This window comes from Aspergillus steynii (assembly GCF_002849105.1).
Source record: "Aspergillus steynii IBT 23096 chromosome Unknown P170scaffold_11, whole genome shotgun sequence".
NCBI lineage: Eukaryota > Fungi > Ascomycota > Eurotiomycetes > Eurotiales > Aspergillaceae > Aspergillus > Aspergillus steynii.
Window position 1 is genome coordinate 771,439 of NW_020194408.1, and position 14,603 is coordinate 786,041.

General features: G+C 53.8%; 6 protein-coding genes across 6 annotated transcripts; 3 read left to right on the forward strand and 3 right to left on the reverse strand.

Annotated features, from left to right (window-relative positions):
- Window positions 1–360: 360 nt before the first annotated feature.
- P170DRAFT_514552 (uncharacterized protein) lies at window positions 361–4,852 on the reverse strand. The gene is made up of 3 exons (XM_024855219.1): window positions 4,387–4,852; window positions 4,234–4,326; window positions 361–4,181 (listed from the first exon to the last, which is right to left on the reverse strand). The coding sequence occupies exons 1-3, from the start codon at window positions 4,496–4,498 to the stop codon at window positions 583–585; spliced, it is 3,804 nt and encodes a 1,267-aa protein (XP_024698599.1). The 5' UTR covers window positions 4,499–4,852; the 3' UTR covers window positions 361–582.
- Window positions 4,853–6,211: 1,359 nt separating this feature from the next.
- P170DRAFT_75335 (uncharacterized protein) lies at window positions 6,212–6,883 on the reverse strand. Its single transcript, XM_024855367.1, has one exon. It carries the CDS (start codon window positions 6,684–6,686, stop codon window positions 6,342–6,344), a length of 345 nt encoding a protein of 114 aa, XP_024698600.1. The 5' UTR covers window positions 6,687–6,883; the 3' UTR covers window positions 6,212–6,341.
- An 812-nt stretch (window positions 6,884–7,695) lies between these two features.
- On the forward strand, window positions 7,696–9,822 carry P170DRAFT_514553 (inositol-3-phosphate synthase INO1). The gene is made up of 3 exons (XM_024855220.1): window positions 7,696–7,805; window positions 7,915–8,784; window positions 8,833–9,822. The coding sequence occupies exons 2-3, from the start codon at window positions 8,078–8,080 to the stop codon at window positions 9,728–9,730; spliced, it is 1,605 nt and encodes a 534-aa protein (XP_024698601.1). The 5' UTR covers window positions 7,696–7,805; window positions 7,915–8,077; the 3' UTR covers window positions 9,731–9,822.
- On the reverse strand, window positions 9,606–11,016 carry P170DRAFT_75287 (putative 1-aminocyclopropane-1-carboxylate deaminase). The gene has a single exon (XM_024855366.1). It carries the CDS (start codon window positions 10,914–10,916, stop codon window positions 9,855–9,857), a length of 1,062 nt encoding a protein of 353 aa, XP_024698602.1. The 5' UTR covers window positions 10,917–11,016; the 3' UTR covers window positions 9,606–9,854.
- Window positions 11,017–11,780: 764 nt separating this feature from the next.
- P170DRAFT_441735 (uncharacterized protein) lies at window positions 11,781–12,753 on the forward strand. The gene is made up of 2 exons (XM_024850388.1): window positions 11,781–11,830; window positions 11,875–12,753. Exons 1-2 carry the CDS (start codon window positions 11,792–11,794, stop codon window positions 12,676–12,678), a joined length of 843 nt encoding a protein of 280 aa, XP_024698603.1. The 5' UTR covers window positions 11,781–11,791; the 3' UTR covers window positions 12,679–12,753.
- Window positions 12,754–12,908: 155 nt separating this feature from the next.
- Window positions 12,909–14,439, forward strand: P170DRAFT_419194 (uncharacterized protein; the record flags this gene model as incomplete). Its single annotated transcript, XM_024847269.1, has 1 exon — window positions 12,909–14,439. Exon 1 carries the CDS (start codon window positions 12,931–12,933, stop codon window positions 14,437–14,439), a length of 1,509 nt encoding a protein of 502 aa, XP_024698604.1. The 5' UTR covers window positions 12,909–12,930.
- Between the last annotated feature and the right edge of the window lie 164 nt (window positions 14,440–14,603).

The window sequence follows — 14,603 nt, forward strand, 5'->3', positions numbered from 1 at the left end:
TGCGAAGCGTAGCTCTCCGGTATCATGGTGAAGATTCCCAAAAGCACAGGAAGTCCTCGTGAAGATGACATACCCTTATTTTATCTAATCAGACCAGGACAGATCGCAAGACTCTTGCGATAATGTTTGCATTGTTTATAAAAAGGCTACATACGTGCCATCCGGTCGTATGCACAGGAGTGGCAGGACATTACTGATGTCATCGAGATCGGTGTTGCAAAGCTATCTAATCATGGGGGCTTCTTTCTGGTAAATATATTTGGAATGATTTATATAGTTTAGAAAAGACATACATAGAATAGAATCGAGATGATATAATCAATCCATTGTAGTAATCACATTCATAGACTGTACATACTCCACATCCAGAACATCCATAAGCAAATCTATATCCCAAACCAAACACCGTCATGAAAACACCAACATTATGCAAAACATCAAACCAATCAATGTACACCATCCAGTCAAACTACCCAACCGGCCAAGCCATGTATAAATCTATAAACAAGAGAAGGGTATATGTATATATCAGTCCGTAGGCAATAATTGCTGTCCAGGACTTCAGTACACGCCGCAGCGTTATCATAGCATCATTAATTTGGTGGTTCTTCGTTCCGGGAACCGTCGAGCAGCAGGGGGTGGCCCGTAAGGTCCGTCGAGATATGCAGGTCCCGGCATTCCAGGCATCGGCGGCATAGGTGGACGAGGTCCGCCACGGCCACGGCCGGGATAGCCCGGTGGAGGAGGATGTCCCCGAGAGGGTCCTCGAGAGTGTCCAGCCAAGGGAGAGGAGGTCATGGTTGGACGACGCATTCGAGGAGGAGGGGTTGACGCAGCCGCCCGGCGAGCATCACGTTCGCAGTACACTTGTCCGTTCCATTCAAAGTACTCGCCATTCAGGAGGACGTTGCAAGTGCGGCAGGTCAGGCACTGGGGATGATATCTCCGACGGTCACCTGGGCCACGGCCTTGTCGCTCATTCGTCTCCAGGAACTGTCCTTCGATACCAGTGAGACATCCCTGGCACAGGGAGCCGTTGCGCTCATGGTAGTGCTGAGCGCAGAATGGCAGGTCGCGGAGGACATAGAAATCGGCCGTTCGGAATGGAATGCGACACTGGTAACAAACAAAACAGTCCTTGTGGTAACGGCCCGTAAGACGCCCGTCCGCAGAAGACACCGACTTGCCTAAGATCACCTCGCCGCAGCCTCGGCAAGGCCCCTTGGGACGCGGCGACAACCGCGCGGCCGGATCGATCGAAGCGTTCAGCAGCTCGGGTGAGTTCTTCTCATCCCGCGAGGGTTGGTTGTGAAGGTGAGACCCTTGGTGTGCGAATCGCGGTTCTGCGGATCTCGGCTCGGGGAAAGACCTCTCATTTCGAGATTGCCCACGGAGATGAGACGGCGGCGGGGCCGAACGTGGAGGTTCTGGGGACAGTCTAGGGTCCCGGACAGGCTTCTGGGGGATGTAGGACGGTTCTGGGGTCTTGGATTTGGGGGGCTCGGGAGACCGTCTTCCCTCCCAGTCCGGTTTAAATAAGGGAGACGGCTCGGGTAGCTTAGGAAGAGACTTGTCGTCCTGGGACAGCTTGGCCGAGTGAGCAGGAGGTGGTGACCGAGCCAGTTCCGGTGAAAGCCGATCGCTCTGAGATGGCTTGCTGGGAATGTGAGAGAATGGCTCCGGGGTTGGCGGAGGTATGTCGGGCAGATATTTGTTGTCCTGAGACGGCTTCTTAGAGCTGGGAGTTGGAGGCGACTTGGTTAGCTCAGGCGATAGACGTTCGCTCTGAGATGGCTTGTGAGGTACATGAGAAGGCGAAGGCTCAGGCGTAGGTTGCGGCAACTCAGGCAGATACTTGTCCTGAGACAACTTATTGGGAACGTGAGTAGGTTCCGCCGGAGACTTCGGAAGATCCGGCAAATACTTGTCATCCAGAGACGGTTTGTTCTGGATATGAGCATAAGGTTCGGTCGGTGACTGCGGACGGGGTGATAGCGATCGCTCGTCCTGGGATGACTTCGCGGTGTGAGAAATGGGCGGTGTTGGAGATCTTGACACCTCGGGAGTGAATCTGTCCATCCACGACGGCTTCCTGGGGATGTGAAACGGCGCTTCCGGTAAGAAACCAGGTACCACTGGAGCGAGCTTCTCCTCCCGCGATGGTTTATTCTGGACATGAGACGGTTCGGGCGAAGACCTAGGCATATCCGGCAGATACTTCTCGTCTTTCGACGACTTATTCAGGATGTGCGATGCTGAAGGCGGCGTAGAGGTCTCATCCCTCGACGGCTTACTGGATATGTGGAACGGCTGCTCGACCGAGAAACCAGGGATATTCGGGTAGGGCCTCTCCTGTACCAACTCCTTGGCGTAAGATGGCTCCGGCGAGGGCTGGCGTAGGTCAGGAACATTCTCCCGCGACGGTCTCTGGGGAACGTGGCCTGGTTCAGGAGACGGCCGGCGGAAATCCGGAACAATGTTCTCCTCACGCGATTGCTTTTTGGAGACGTGCGAAATCGACGGCTTTGTCCTCAGTCGCTCCGGAGAAAGCCTGTCCGACCATGACGGTTTCTTAGGGATGTGAGAGGGCGAAGGGAGGGATGCTTCCAAATCCGGGAAGAATCGGGTCCCCCGAGACGGCTCATCCTCAAAGGTAGGCATAGGCGGTGCCAGAGCAGGTACAGTCGGCAGGTTCTTGTCTTGCGAGGCCTTTTTCGGGACATGAGACAGGGGTGCCGTTGCAGACCGTGGTAGATCCGGGAGATTCTTGTCTTGCGATTGCTTGTTCTGGGTATGAGACATGGGCCCCGTGGCGGACCGCAGCTTACTAGGGAGCTCTGGGAGCGCTTTCTGGGTTTTGTCCGGGAGCAGAGACACGCTACCGTACAGAATGGCAGGGTCGGTAGGAGAGTCAGGACTGAAAAGAGGGTCCCGAAGTTGAGGCGGCTCGAGATCGATCGGGCTTTCGGTCTGGTCCCCGGCATGCAACCCATACTGTTGGCGTGTGTCAATCCGCCGCTCCTCGATCACGGGTCCAAGTCGAGATTGCTCCGAATGCTTTCGTCGCGCGTCGGCTTCCGACGCGACGCTGGAAAAGGAGGTCCCGCTGCGCAGGTCGGATGGCGACGAGTCCGAAGACACCGTGTAGTTTTCCGGGGCCTGCTCGGGCAGGTCCAAGCCCAAGGAACGGGCGAAGTTGGATACAGACAGAGCCCCCTCACTCGTGGCGTCGGACGGCTTTCTCTGCATATCCTCGTAGCCATGCCCGTCAACGTCTGGCGAGGGATGCAAGTACGTGGCAGTGGTGGGAGATTTAAATGGCTTGTACTCCACCTTCGTCGGGGGATTGATGGAGGTAGACCTTTCAGGGAACTCATGGGGGTCAGGTAAGCGTTCAAATGATGTTTGTGACGGGCTCCGAAAGAACAACTCGGTAGATCCTCGGGTGCTGCTGAGGCGATCAGAATCGGTGTGCGAGGATACACGCAGCGGACCGGAGTTGGACTGCTGGTGATCCGACTGGGCATTCACTTGGTGCCACGCCCCCAAGTTATAACTACCATGGTCCTCCTGACGGTCGTTCCTCGACTCGCGCGACATATTGTAGTCCGACACCGAGTAAGTCGTTTGGCGCAAGGAAGGCACGGGAGGCGCATCGTCGTCCGGGTATTTGTACGGTTGGTTGACACTGCCGAAGGACGGTCGCCGACCGGACATGGCCGTCGATCGCTTCGAGCTGTTGTCGCCATACCGAGAGCTTGCAAACGACGTCCGATAGCTACTTTTGCTGTCGATCGAGCTACCATACTTGTGCGCAATTCTCGGCAGAGACGACGGTTCATCCTTTGGCAACGGCGGCGGAGCATCGCCATCCAGGTCCCTCGGCAGGGGTGCCGTCGCCGGAGGTCTGTTGTTGCTACTTGTATACGGATGGGAGGGAATCGGCGGCATCTTCTCCTGGGGCAGGGGAGTCATGGCACCGGACTCCTTGTCCGACATGGACTGCGGCAGAGGAAAGCGGGGAAGGTCATCCGAGCTGATTGTCACAATCTCCGACGTCTGTGGTTGAATTGGGACGGCTGTCTGACTCTGCTGCACCATCCGAAGCGGCGACGGCTGCGGGGAGAGGCCGGCCGGTTCGTTGATCCCGATCGCATTGTCCGGTCGTAGGAAGGGTCGATCTGAGCACGTTAGGCATTCGATTGTAGCTAAACAGTTTCGACAACAACATACTGGCAACTGAGGGATTGATGGGAGCAGGAGGACCGGTTCGCCCCGTGTTTCTCGAGAGGGAATCATAGTCCGACTTGGACGGCGGCGGGGGAGCTGCGTTGATGCCAAACCCATCAGTAAATATGTCGTCGGCATCTGTCGGATGGATCCCACCTGGCTCTGATTTCGCACAGACGTGATCTCCCATCGAGGAGATCTCAACGTCCACGCCGCAATTGGAGCATTTGATCATGGGCAACAGCCCCAGTCCCATCGTAGCTGCCATTTCGACCAACGCTAGGGACAGAGGATTGGTTCATCGAAGGGCAGGACAGGCCGGCGTGTCATACGGAGGAGTGGTTGGTATACTAGCCAGCAGCTAGCCAGGGCTGTCCTCGCGTCTGCTCCAGGCAGACAGCCCCAAATATCAACACACCGACGCCCACAGAACGACCGTTAGAACGGAACAGGGTCTAGGCGGTCAATAGTCGGGAGTCTAGAGTCTGGGAGGGGGAGGGGAGGAGAGTGGAATAGTCAGACACCCAAGTGGTTCGTCGCAAAGACTAGAAAGCATCGAGAAGGGAAGCAGCAGAAGGTAGACTAATAATAACACCGGCTGTGACGAGAAAGCGAAAGAATCAACACAGTTGTGCTACTGGCAGACCAAACGGAGGAGGCAGCGAGTAGCGCAGAAAGTGGAGTGCGAGAAAGGGACCCTCGTGCGCCGATCCCGGTTTAGCGTGGTTTAGTTCGGGTTTAGCGCGCTGGTCACCGGACACGATTGGTTTGGCCCCCGTCAGCCTAAGGCAACACGCGTTCAGGAACTGTTCCTCAGGTTGCACACGACAGTATGGATAGTATGGATAGTATGGCATTGTCTGGAGTACACCGGTGCCGACGGAGTACTGCGTAGGTGTTGACTGCAGCCACCCCGTAGTCACTCAACATCCCTAATGTCTCTTAGTATACCTCTACCCATACCAATACTCCATCACCCCTGTGTATTTTTATCGCCCCCTTTTCGCCTCTCTCCGACACATGTCAGATCCTCTGGTCTCCCAAGCCACGTCCAAACTATGCCCGTCTGCACGACACAACAATAGTAACAATTATGACGCCGGTCGCAACCAACTAACTTTCCCGCTGTCCACTCCACGGAGTATTCTTGCTCGACCTGGGAACTCTGGAGTACCCCTGAACCAAACCTGGCTGCCATCGGCTGTAGATCTTCCTCAGGGGGAGGCAGCGCATCACTGACCCCGTCTTGCACATCCCGTCTCTTCTGTCATCGATCAGCCGTGATTCCCTTCTGATCCTGGCAGAGTATCTGCTACAGCCCGTCCCGGCTCAGCACGACCCTCTTTCTGTTGGATTTCCTGCACCGCGTTGCTTCCTGCGACGATGAGACTTTTTTGGCCCTTTGGACCCCATTCCGTCAGATCGGCCTCGTCATGGATACACCAATCCCGCCCGGCACATCCGTCTTCTGAAACTTCCATTTTGTTCCAAAGCAAGGGGCCTGGTTTCACAGTCGACGGGGTTCGGGGTATGTCGATCACCGTCCGGAGAAGACCTGGCTGTCAAGAGGTCGGATAGTCCAGAAACGCTCAATTTTGGAAATCTCCGATTCCTGGGGTCGGCGGTCCATATTGACCATTGCCACGGTGGTCCGAATCATGACAGTCTCTCACCTACCTGTTTCGACCGCGTACTCCAACTGACTGAAGTGCACCGAACGGTGCCCCATACCACTCCGTAATGGGTGGGATCTGAGGTCAGGAACGGATCCGCTCCCGTGGCTCGGTCGGGAATGGTTCGGGCTGCTTGAGAGTGAGACCGTTGACCAATTTCCATGGATCTCTCGTCTCATCTGTCCTGCGGATTCTCCAACGTCATCGCGATCGTTTCTAGCGGCCTGCGCCAGCTGACTACAGCACTTTATCGGTACCGGGCTCCCGGTTATCCACGCTGACAGGATAGAATCATCTCGTATCTGACCCTCAGCCTTGAGTAAGCCTTAGCTGAAGCCTCAGTACGTTTCACCAATTTAGCTGAATGGCCCATCTGAGGTCTGAAGACAGGTGTTGACACAAACCGGCCGTTATTCGGTAGGTTCAAAATCCGACCACCTACGCCGTGGGCAATAATAATAGTCGGCTCAAAGTGAAATACACTACTCGAAAGTAGTTGTCAAGTGCCGTTGTCAATGCCATCCATAAATTCAAATTGATCATTTCCCTGGTCGTGGAATGACAAAAATTGAATCCAATCTTGAGATCCTGAGCGAATGCAGTGGCACACGACCAGCAGACTTCAATCGACCGTCCAAACAACCCAAATCCAAAGTCAAAACCAAGCAACCCTCGATGCGGTGGGCAGGGGGTAATGCAGCATGCATACGCAGCGTAATGCGTCCCTCCGCAAACAGCAAGTCCAGAGGCGGATTCAGGGGTAGAAAGGCGAGGGCCATCCATGGAACGTTCTGCCGAGCTTTCCGCAGCTCACCGCAACGCTGGCCAGGGGCCGCGGTTAATTAACAGGCGTCCGAATAATAAGACCACACGGCCATCCACGGTCGCTTTCTCGCCATCCTGGCTTACCGCTTAAATGGATCTGATTTTCCAGCATTATCGGCTACGGCTTAATTCTTGAGTCGAGTTGAAATGTGCTGCTGTCTAACCGAGTCTCGATCGGAATCCTGGCCTATGACAGACCCCGTGGGACACCTGGCCTGGCCCACTCGCAGGCCGATAACGCGCAGACCACACGCTGTCTTGATCCTGAAGGAACAACTGATCCATTGGTTGGTGGGAAAGCCTTTGTTCCTAGTCTTTGTCTGGATTTGCCAGCTCACGCTTGGCACTGCCCTATGAATTGTGTACACGGCACGAGGGCAGAATTTTTGAACACGCTGGGTGAAAATTCAGACTGGGGGAGGCTGGAGGGACAAACACGTTACCTGCAGGGGGCATTGGCCTGGAGGACCCGAGGGGTATACGATTACGGAGAGCTGGTGAGGGTCCAGGCAGCAGTCGTATCCACAGTAGTCCATGGAAGTCAGTCGGCACTCGGTAGATCCTGTGCAGAGAATAGTAAATCAGTATGAAGAGAAGGAGAGAGAAGAAGAGAAGATGATACGATGATGGAAATAAAGTCAAGATGGAGTCTATCCTCCCAATGGACTCCAGAGACGAATGGATGAGGGGCAGAGGGGCATACGGTCGGACTCAATTGCTCCGGATTATGAACATGCCATTTGGATAATCTTGACCGCTTGTTGTCGTGTCTCTGGAACGCATGCTTATTGGGCCTGGTTCTTGCGACTGCAATAGACGAGAAATTAGCCAGCACTAGACCAAGGGGAAGGCGAGGGTTGCGGAGCACTGCGGATGGTCTCCCCGTGACTGCGGGCTAGCCGTATGCAGCGCTTTAAATACGCCCTCGCTTTCCCTCCTCCCTCTTTCCTCTTCCACCATCCATTGACTCGTTTCTCCTGCTTCGTTCCGCTCACTTTTGCTCAATCTGTTCAGATCACTTCTCCCTGAGGTGTGATCACAGGAAACCGGCAAAATTTTCGGCACACAGCTCAACTCGTAAGTCCCCCGCATTCTGCTTCCCCGGACTGCTCTGCCTGAATGAGTTATTCCTTCTACCTTCTGCACTCCAACATATTACTTTTACAATGGCACTAACTTCTACCAGGCGTCACCACCCGTTCAACGGCCGGCGCTCATCTTCCCGCGGGGGGGCACCGGATAATTCACTCTACATCCAGTAAATCGTTACTGTTCAAACATCCCATTCCGTCGACAATCCATTTTCTATTCGCATAAATACAAAAAAGAAAACAAAAATTGAATTGAAAATGGCCCCCCACGCAAGCTCGGATGTTGCTGCCAATGGCACCGTGAACGGGTCGGCTCGTACGCAGGCCGCTCCCCTCTTTACCGTCAACTCTCCCAACGTCGTCTACACCGACTCCGAAATCAAGAGCAAGTATGCCTATCATACCACTGACATCACCCGCACCGCCGACAACAAGTTGGTTGCCACTCCCAAGTCGACCAACTACAACTTCAAGGTCGACCGCAAGGTCGGCAAGGTCGGTGTCATGATGGTCGGATGGGGTGGAAACAACGGTTCCACCGTCACCGCCGGTCTGCTTGCCAACCGCCGCAACCTCGTCTGGGAAACTCGCGAGGGTGAGCGTGCGTCCAACTACTACGGGTCGATGGTCATGGGCTCGACCATCAAGCTGGGAACCGATGCCAAGACCGGCGAAGAGATCAACGTGCCCTTCCATGACATGCTGCCGATGGTCCACCCCAACGACCTCGCCATTGGCGGCTGGGACATCAGCAGCATGAACATCGCCGACGCCATGGATCGGGCTCAGGTTCTCGAGCCGACCCTCAAGCAGCTGGTTCGCAAGGAGATGGCGGAGATGAAGCCGCTGCCCAGTATCTACTACCCGGACTTTATCGCGTCCAACCAGGAGGATCGTGCCGACAACGTCCTCGAGGGTTCCAAGGCAAGCTGGGCTCACGTTGAGAAGATTCAGAAAGACATTCGGTAGGTTTCCTCATTCAATGATTGCTATAGGTGCTAACCTTTGCTCAGCGACTTCAAGGCCAACAACGGTCTGGACAAGGTCATTGTCATGTGGACCGCCAACACCGAACGTTATGCGGATATTGTGCCCGGTGTCAACGACACGGCCGACAACCTCATCAACTCGATCAAGACCGGGCATGAGGAAGTTGCGCCGTCCACCGTCTTCGCCGTTGCGTCCATCCTGGAGAACACTCCGTTCATCAACGGATCGCCCCAGAACACTTTCGTTCCCGGAGCTCTCCAGCTGGCGGAGCAGCGCAACGCCTTTATCGGCGGTGACGACTTCAAGTCTGGTCAGACCAAGATGAAGTCGGCGCTGGTGGACTTCCTGATCAACGCTGGTATCAAGCTCACCTCGATTGCCAGCTACAACCACCTGGGCAACAACGACGGCAAGAATCTCAGCTCGCAGAAGCAGTTCCGCTCCAAGGAGATCTCCAAGTCCAACGTGGTGGACGACATGGTGGCAGCCAACCAGATCCTGTACGAGAAGGACGAGCACCCCGACCACACGGTGGTGATCAAGTACATGCCGGCGGTGGGCGATAACAAGCGCGCGCTGGACGAGTACTACGCCGAGATCTTCATGGGCGGCCACCAGACGATCAGCTTGTTCAACATCTGCGAGGACTCGCTGCTGGCGTCGCCTCTGATCATCGATCTGGTGCTGATTACCGAGATGATGACGCGTATCAGCTGGAAGGCGGACGGCGCCGAGGACTACAAGGGCTTCCACAGCGTGCTCAGCGTGCTGAGCTACATGCTCAAGGCGCCTCTGACTCCTCCGGGCACTCCGGTGGTCAACTCCCTGAACAAGCAGCGCAACGCCTTGACCAACATCCTGCGTGCCTGCGTTGGTCTGCAGCCCGAGTCGGAGATGACCCTGGAGCACAAGCTGTTCTAGTCACTCTGCGCTCACCTAGTACCAGTCAGATTCAGCCAACTATAGCCACTCTTTAATCTATCTTTACCCACGTGGTATTCAACGATCATTCGTCCTCTATACACTGTAGAATGTATATACAACCCTACTTAGTCCGGCCCAACTCCGAGTAGGCGTTCAGCGCCAACTGTCCCCCAAGATGCGCATACAGCACATTCCCCTGAATCTCCCCCTTCTTGATCAAATCCACCATCCCCGCAAAGCTCTTCCCCTCGTACACCGGATCCGTAATAAACGCCTCCATGCGCGCCGCATACTCGATCGCCTCCCACGTCTTCTCATCAGGAATCCCATACGTGCCCGCATGATAATCCTCATTCAACACCACATCCTCGTCCGCAATATCTGCCTCCGTCAACCCAATCTGCCTCGCCGTGTTCCTCGCAATGCGCAGCACCTGCGCCTTCGTCTCCGCCGGCTTCGCAGACGCATCAATCCCAATGACTTTCTTCTTCGGCTCCCCCGGATAAAGCTTCTCAATCAACTTAAACCCCGCCACCATCCCCGCCATCGTCGACCCCGTCACCGCACACACCACCACCGTCCCAAAACTAACCCCCATCTCGCGCTCCTGCTCCCGCACCTCAAACGCCCACCGCGCAAACCCCATCCCTCCCAGCGCATGATCCGACGCCCCCGCAGGGATGTAGTAGCTCTTCTCCCCCCGCGCCTCACACTCCGCCTTCACCCTCGCAAGCGACTCTTTATGCCCGATCCCAAACCCCTCCTTTCCCAGATTCACCTCCGCCCCCATCACCCTCGACAGCTGGATATTTCCCACCGTCTCATACCCCCCATCTTCCCAGTCCACCCAGTGTTCCTGAACCAGCCGTGCCTTGAGACCCAGGTGCGCCGCGACGGCTGCTACCTGTCGCGTGTGGTTGCTTTGCACCCCGCCGATGGAGATCAGCGTCGTGGCGGACTGGGCGAGGGCGTCGGCGGCGAGGTATTCGAGTTTGCGCGTCTTGTTGCCCCCGAAGGCGAGCGCGGAGGTGAGGTCTTCGCGCTTGGCGTAGATTGTCACGTTCTTGGTGGGGGAGAGGTCGGTGGAGATTCGGGGGAGGGGGTGGATGGGGGAGGGCGAGAGGGTGAGTGGGTGGCGGGGGATGGTGGAGAAGGGGGGTGGGAGGGGGATTTCGGAGGGCATTTTGTTGGTCGAGGTTAGGGTGGTTTGGTGGATAGAATGGATGGAGGATATTGTTTGTATTGATTGTGGTTGATGGATAGGTAGGTAGGTAGATGGAATAAGTACCCGGAGTAAGAGGGAGAGGAGGGGTCACCAGGGTACTTTATATACTGGAGTGAACTGCTACTACTAATACTGCCAATACTAACATGACAGATAAATGAGGAGTAACTTGACTTCCCCGCCGGAGAAAGTCCCCTTCTCCGAAGACGCGATGCTTGATCTCGGCATGCAAAGGATCGTCCGATGGTGTCAACGGATCGGATCTTGTCCGGATAAGAGGGGTAATTGATAGATATCTGGGCGAGATTATTTTACGTAGGAGATTCATCCTTTGATCCTCTCGCTTTGGTATATCAGAGTCACTTTAATTGTAGATTGTACTATCTATTATCTAGTGTGGAGTTTTATGTTGTTTGAGACTAGGGATCGACTGTCGGGGTTACTTTTGAGGCCGATGTTGGAGATGGGATGATAAGATAGCGCTAGATCAGGAAATTCATTCTGCGATAAACAGTTATTACTCGATCTATATGAATTTTATAGCTCTCAGAAATAAAACAGTAACCATTCATCATTGGTTAACCCTTAATTACCAGTGTTGATAATTCATTCTACATTTTCTATCAGACCTCTGAACAGACAAATATTTCACATAGGTCAATATAGCCGGCAACATAAAATAATATAGCTACTATTTACAAGTATGTCAAGTGTACAAAAGAAATCAAAGAAAATTCCAAAATTAGGAGTCAGGTGTTCAGCCACTGAGGGGCAAGTTTAAAGTCTCAGCCTCTCACTTCTCCTAACGATCATCGGCCTTCTCTCCGAATCCAATGTCATCACCTCTCAGCCAGTCTACCACTGCACGCGATGTAAATAATCCCCCTCCCTCTTGACAGCCCGCTAATCAACCCAGGAGGAAGTCCTATCCCTAGACCTCGAGGAGAACGACTATCTCTACCGAATAAAGAGAGACAACCGGATTGTCTACGTCTCAATCCTCGACGGTGATCTCATCCCACCCGACTCCAGAACAGACAGCTTCCCAATTCTTTCTCATCTACGAAAACTCCCAAAGTGGGATGAAGAATGGACGACACTCACAGTCCGAAGAGCCTCTCCCGGCAGTACCGATAGCATCGAAAGCACTGCGGACGAATTCCCTCCCCACGGACTAGACCTCGCACAGCTGGATCTTTCCCCCGTCGTATTCTACAATTTCCTCGATCTGGAATTCATCGCTCGGGTGAGCGACCGTATCTCGCGCGTTAAATGTCACCATACCGGCGAGACACGGATCCTAAAAATCGCGCGATTCGCGCACGAGATCCCAGCTCTGCAGCGAGAGGTATCCATATACTCGGTCCTCGCGGCGTCTGGGTTTCCGCTTTCTCCGCGCGTCGTGGGATACGTGTATGAGGGGACCAAGAGTCGGACGGTGGGGTTCCTCATGGAGGAGATCGAGGGCGTGGTTCCTGGGATACAGCATCTGGATGAGTGCAGGAAGACGGTGGGTCTGTTGCATGCGCACGGGGTTGTTCATGGCGATTTGAATCGGTATAATTTTCTGGTGGATGGGGATAGGGCGAGGGTTTTTGATTTTGAAGTTGCGGTGGTGCAGAGGGATGGGGATGTTGCTGCTGCGGAGGAGGAGATGGATTCTCTTGAGGCGAGGTTGAGGGATGAGACGGGGGTTGGTAAACGATGGTTGGTGGGCTGATTGTTAAGTGGTTGGTTATTACCTATCCACGTTCTGTTTATACATGCTTAGGGCTTTATTGATATTAATTTCGAGTAATATAATTAAATATTATAAAACCATAATACAGCTTCCAGCGACAGGTCGCGAAAAACAATTGACCTATCAACTAGAACTCAGACCCCTGCCATCCCCCTTAAATCCATGCCATCCCGCCCTCAGAATAAACCATTCGAACATCCCACCATCGGATCGAATCAGAACAACATCAACATGCACCGAATGTGTTTCGACGATGCCTCGTGGGAAAAAAGCGAAGAGGTCTCCGACTCGTTCGCCATCCAATTCCTCAGCCCCGACGTCCTAAGACCGGTCGGTGGCTTTCTCGTCCGGCATCACAGCCCCGACGACCCTGAGCAATTTTCCATTTTGCAGAAAGGCGCGTTCAATATCTCTCTGCAGATGGAGTACGAGAACGGTAGCTCTGCTGTGATGAGATTCCCGCTCCCCGGTGCTGCGATGTTTCCTGAGGAAAAGGTTAAGAATGAAGTCGCTGTTATGCGGTATATTCAGGACCGCACGTCCATTCCAGTTCCTTTTGTTCTTCACTGGGGTGCTAAAACGGAGAGTCCGTTGGAGTTGGGTCCGTTTGTTCTTATGGAGTATATCGAGCACGATACGAACATGTACGATGCTCTTAATATCCCTGGATGTCCGAGGGCAGAGCGTGGAATCCTTGACCCGGATATCAGCGAGGAGAAACTGGAAACGCTGTACGGAGAAGTAGCCAACATCCTTCTTCAGTTTTCTACACTCTCCCTACCCCGAATTGCGTCCTTAGATCAAATAGACGATTTCACATGGGAAGTCACACGTCGACCGCTATCGATGTCCATGAACGAACTCATTCGACTAGGATCTCTACCTCAATCGAAATTACCATGCACGACATTCGACACTGCATCTTCATATTTCGAGGCTCTGGCTGAACTGCATATTTCTCATCTAGCCAACCAACGAAACGACGCCATTGACTCCGCCGATGACTGTCGCCGCAAGTTCATTGCTAGACGCCTCTTCCTGAAACTCGCTCGAGAAGGCCGGCTCACAGGAAAACAGTCACGTTTTGAAAACGGTCCGTTCAAACTCTGGTGCGATGACTTTCGTCCCGCGAATATCCTTCTCAATCAGGATTTGAAAATCGCCGGCGTCGTGGGCTGGGAATATACCTACGCAGCACCGGTGGAATTCTCCCACGCTCCGCCCTGGTGGCTTCTCATTGAAAAGCCCGAGTACTGGCCAAGCGGTCTTGAGGGTTGGTGTACGGAGTATGAGAGACGGCTTGGGACCTTTTTGCGCGCGATGATAGTTCAGGAAGACAAAGCGATTAAGCAGGGCCAATTAGCAGAGGAGCAGAGGCTTTCTGGTCCGATGCGCGATAGTTGGGAGAGTGGTGATTTTTGGATTGTCTATGCGGCAAGGAATAACTTTGCGTTTGATGCGATATTTTGGGAGAAGATTGATGGGCGGTTCTTCGGGTCGAGTAGTTGTTCTGTTGAGGATGTGTGGAGGGAGAGACTTTATCTTTTGACTGGTGGAGAAAAAGAGGAAATGGAGGAGCTTGTGGCTTTAAAGGTCGGAGAGATGGGAAGCAGAGTTCTAGCATGGGATCCGGACGAGTATACTCTCAGTTATATTGAAAAGGCAAAGACGGACACTTTGAAGGAGGAAGATAGAGTCGATGATTGCACCGGTCAGGGTGGCAGTGAGAATCAACTTTAGTTGGTTTTGCCGGATGATTCTAACAATATAGCCTGAAGTCGACCTCATTATACAGGAACTATAAGGTGGGAAAGTTAGACATAAACTGTAGTTGGCCCATACAGCGCTTTAACACTGAGCTTGGAAAAGGGTTATTGAGTAGCGGAATATCGATTTCCCTTGAC

Coding starts and splice junctions, on each gene's coding strand:
- P170DRAFT_441735 (XM_024850388.1), top strand. CDS start 11,792: ATGTCATCACCTCTCAGCCAGTCTACCACTGCACGCGAT. Junction 11,831..11,874: donor AGTCTACCACTGCACGCGAT/GTAAATAATCCC, acceptor TAATCAACCCAG/GAGGAAGTCCTATCCCTAGA.
- P170DRAFT_514552 (XM_024855219.1), bottom strand. CDS start 4,498: ATGGCAGCTACGATGGGACTGGGGCTGTTGCCCATGATCAAATGCTCC. Junction 4,327..4,386: donor CTGTGCGAAATCAGAGCCAG/GTGGGATCCATC, acceptor GCATCAACGCAG/CTCCCCCGCCGCCGTCCAAG. Junction 4,182..4,233: donor CATCAATCCCTCAGTTGCCA/GTATGTTGTTGT, acceptor TAACGTGCTCAG/ATCGACCCTTCCTACGACCG.
- P170DRAFT_75287 (XM_024855366.1), bottom strand. CDS start 10,916: ATGCCCTCCGAAATCCCCCTCCCACCCCCCTTCTCCACCATCCCCCGC.
- P170DRAFT_514553 (XM_024855220.1), top strand. CDS start 8,078: ATGGCCCCCCACGCAAGCTCGGATGTTGCTGCCAATGGCACCGTGAAC. Junction 8,785..8,832: donor AAGATTCAGAAAGACATTCG/GTAGGTTTCCTC, acceptor ACCTTTGCTCAG/CGACTTCAAGGCCAACAACG.
- P170DRAFT_75335 (XM_024855367.1), bottom strand. CDS start 6,686: ATGGATGGCCCTCGCCTTTCTACCCCTGAATCCGCCTCTGGACTTGCT.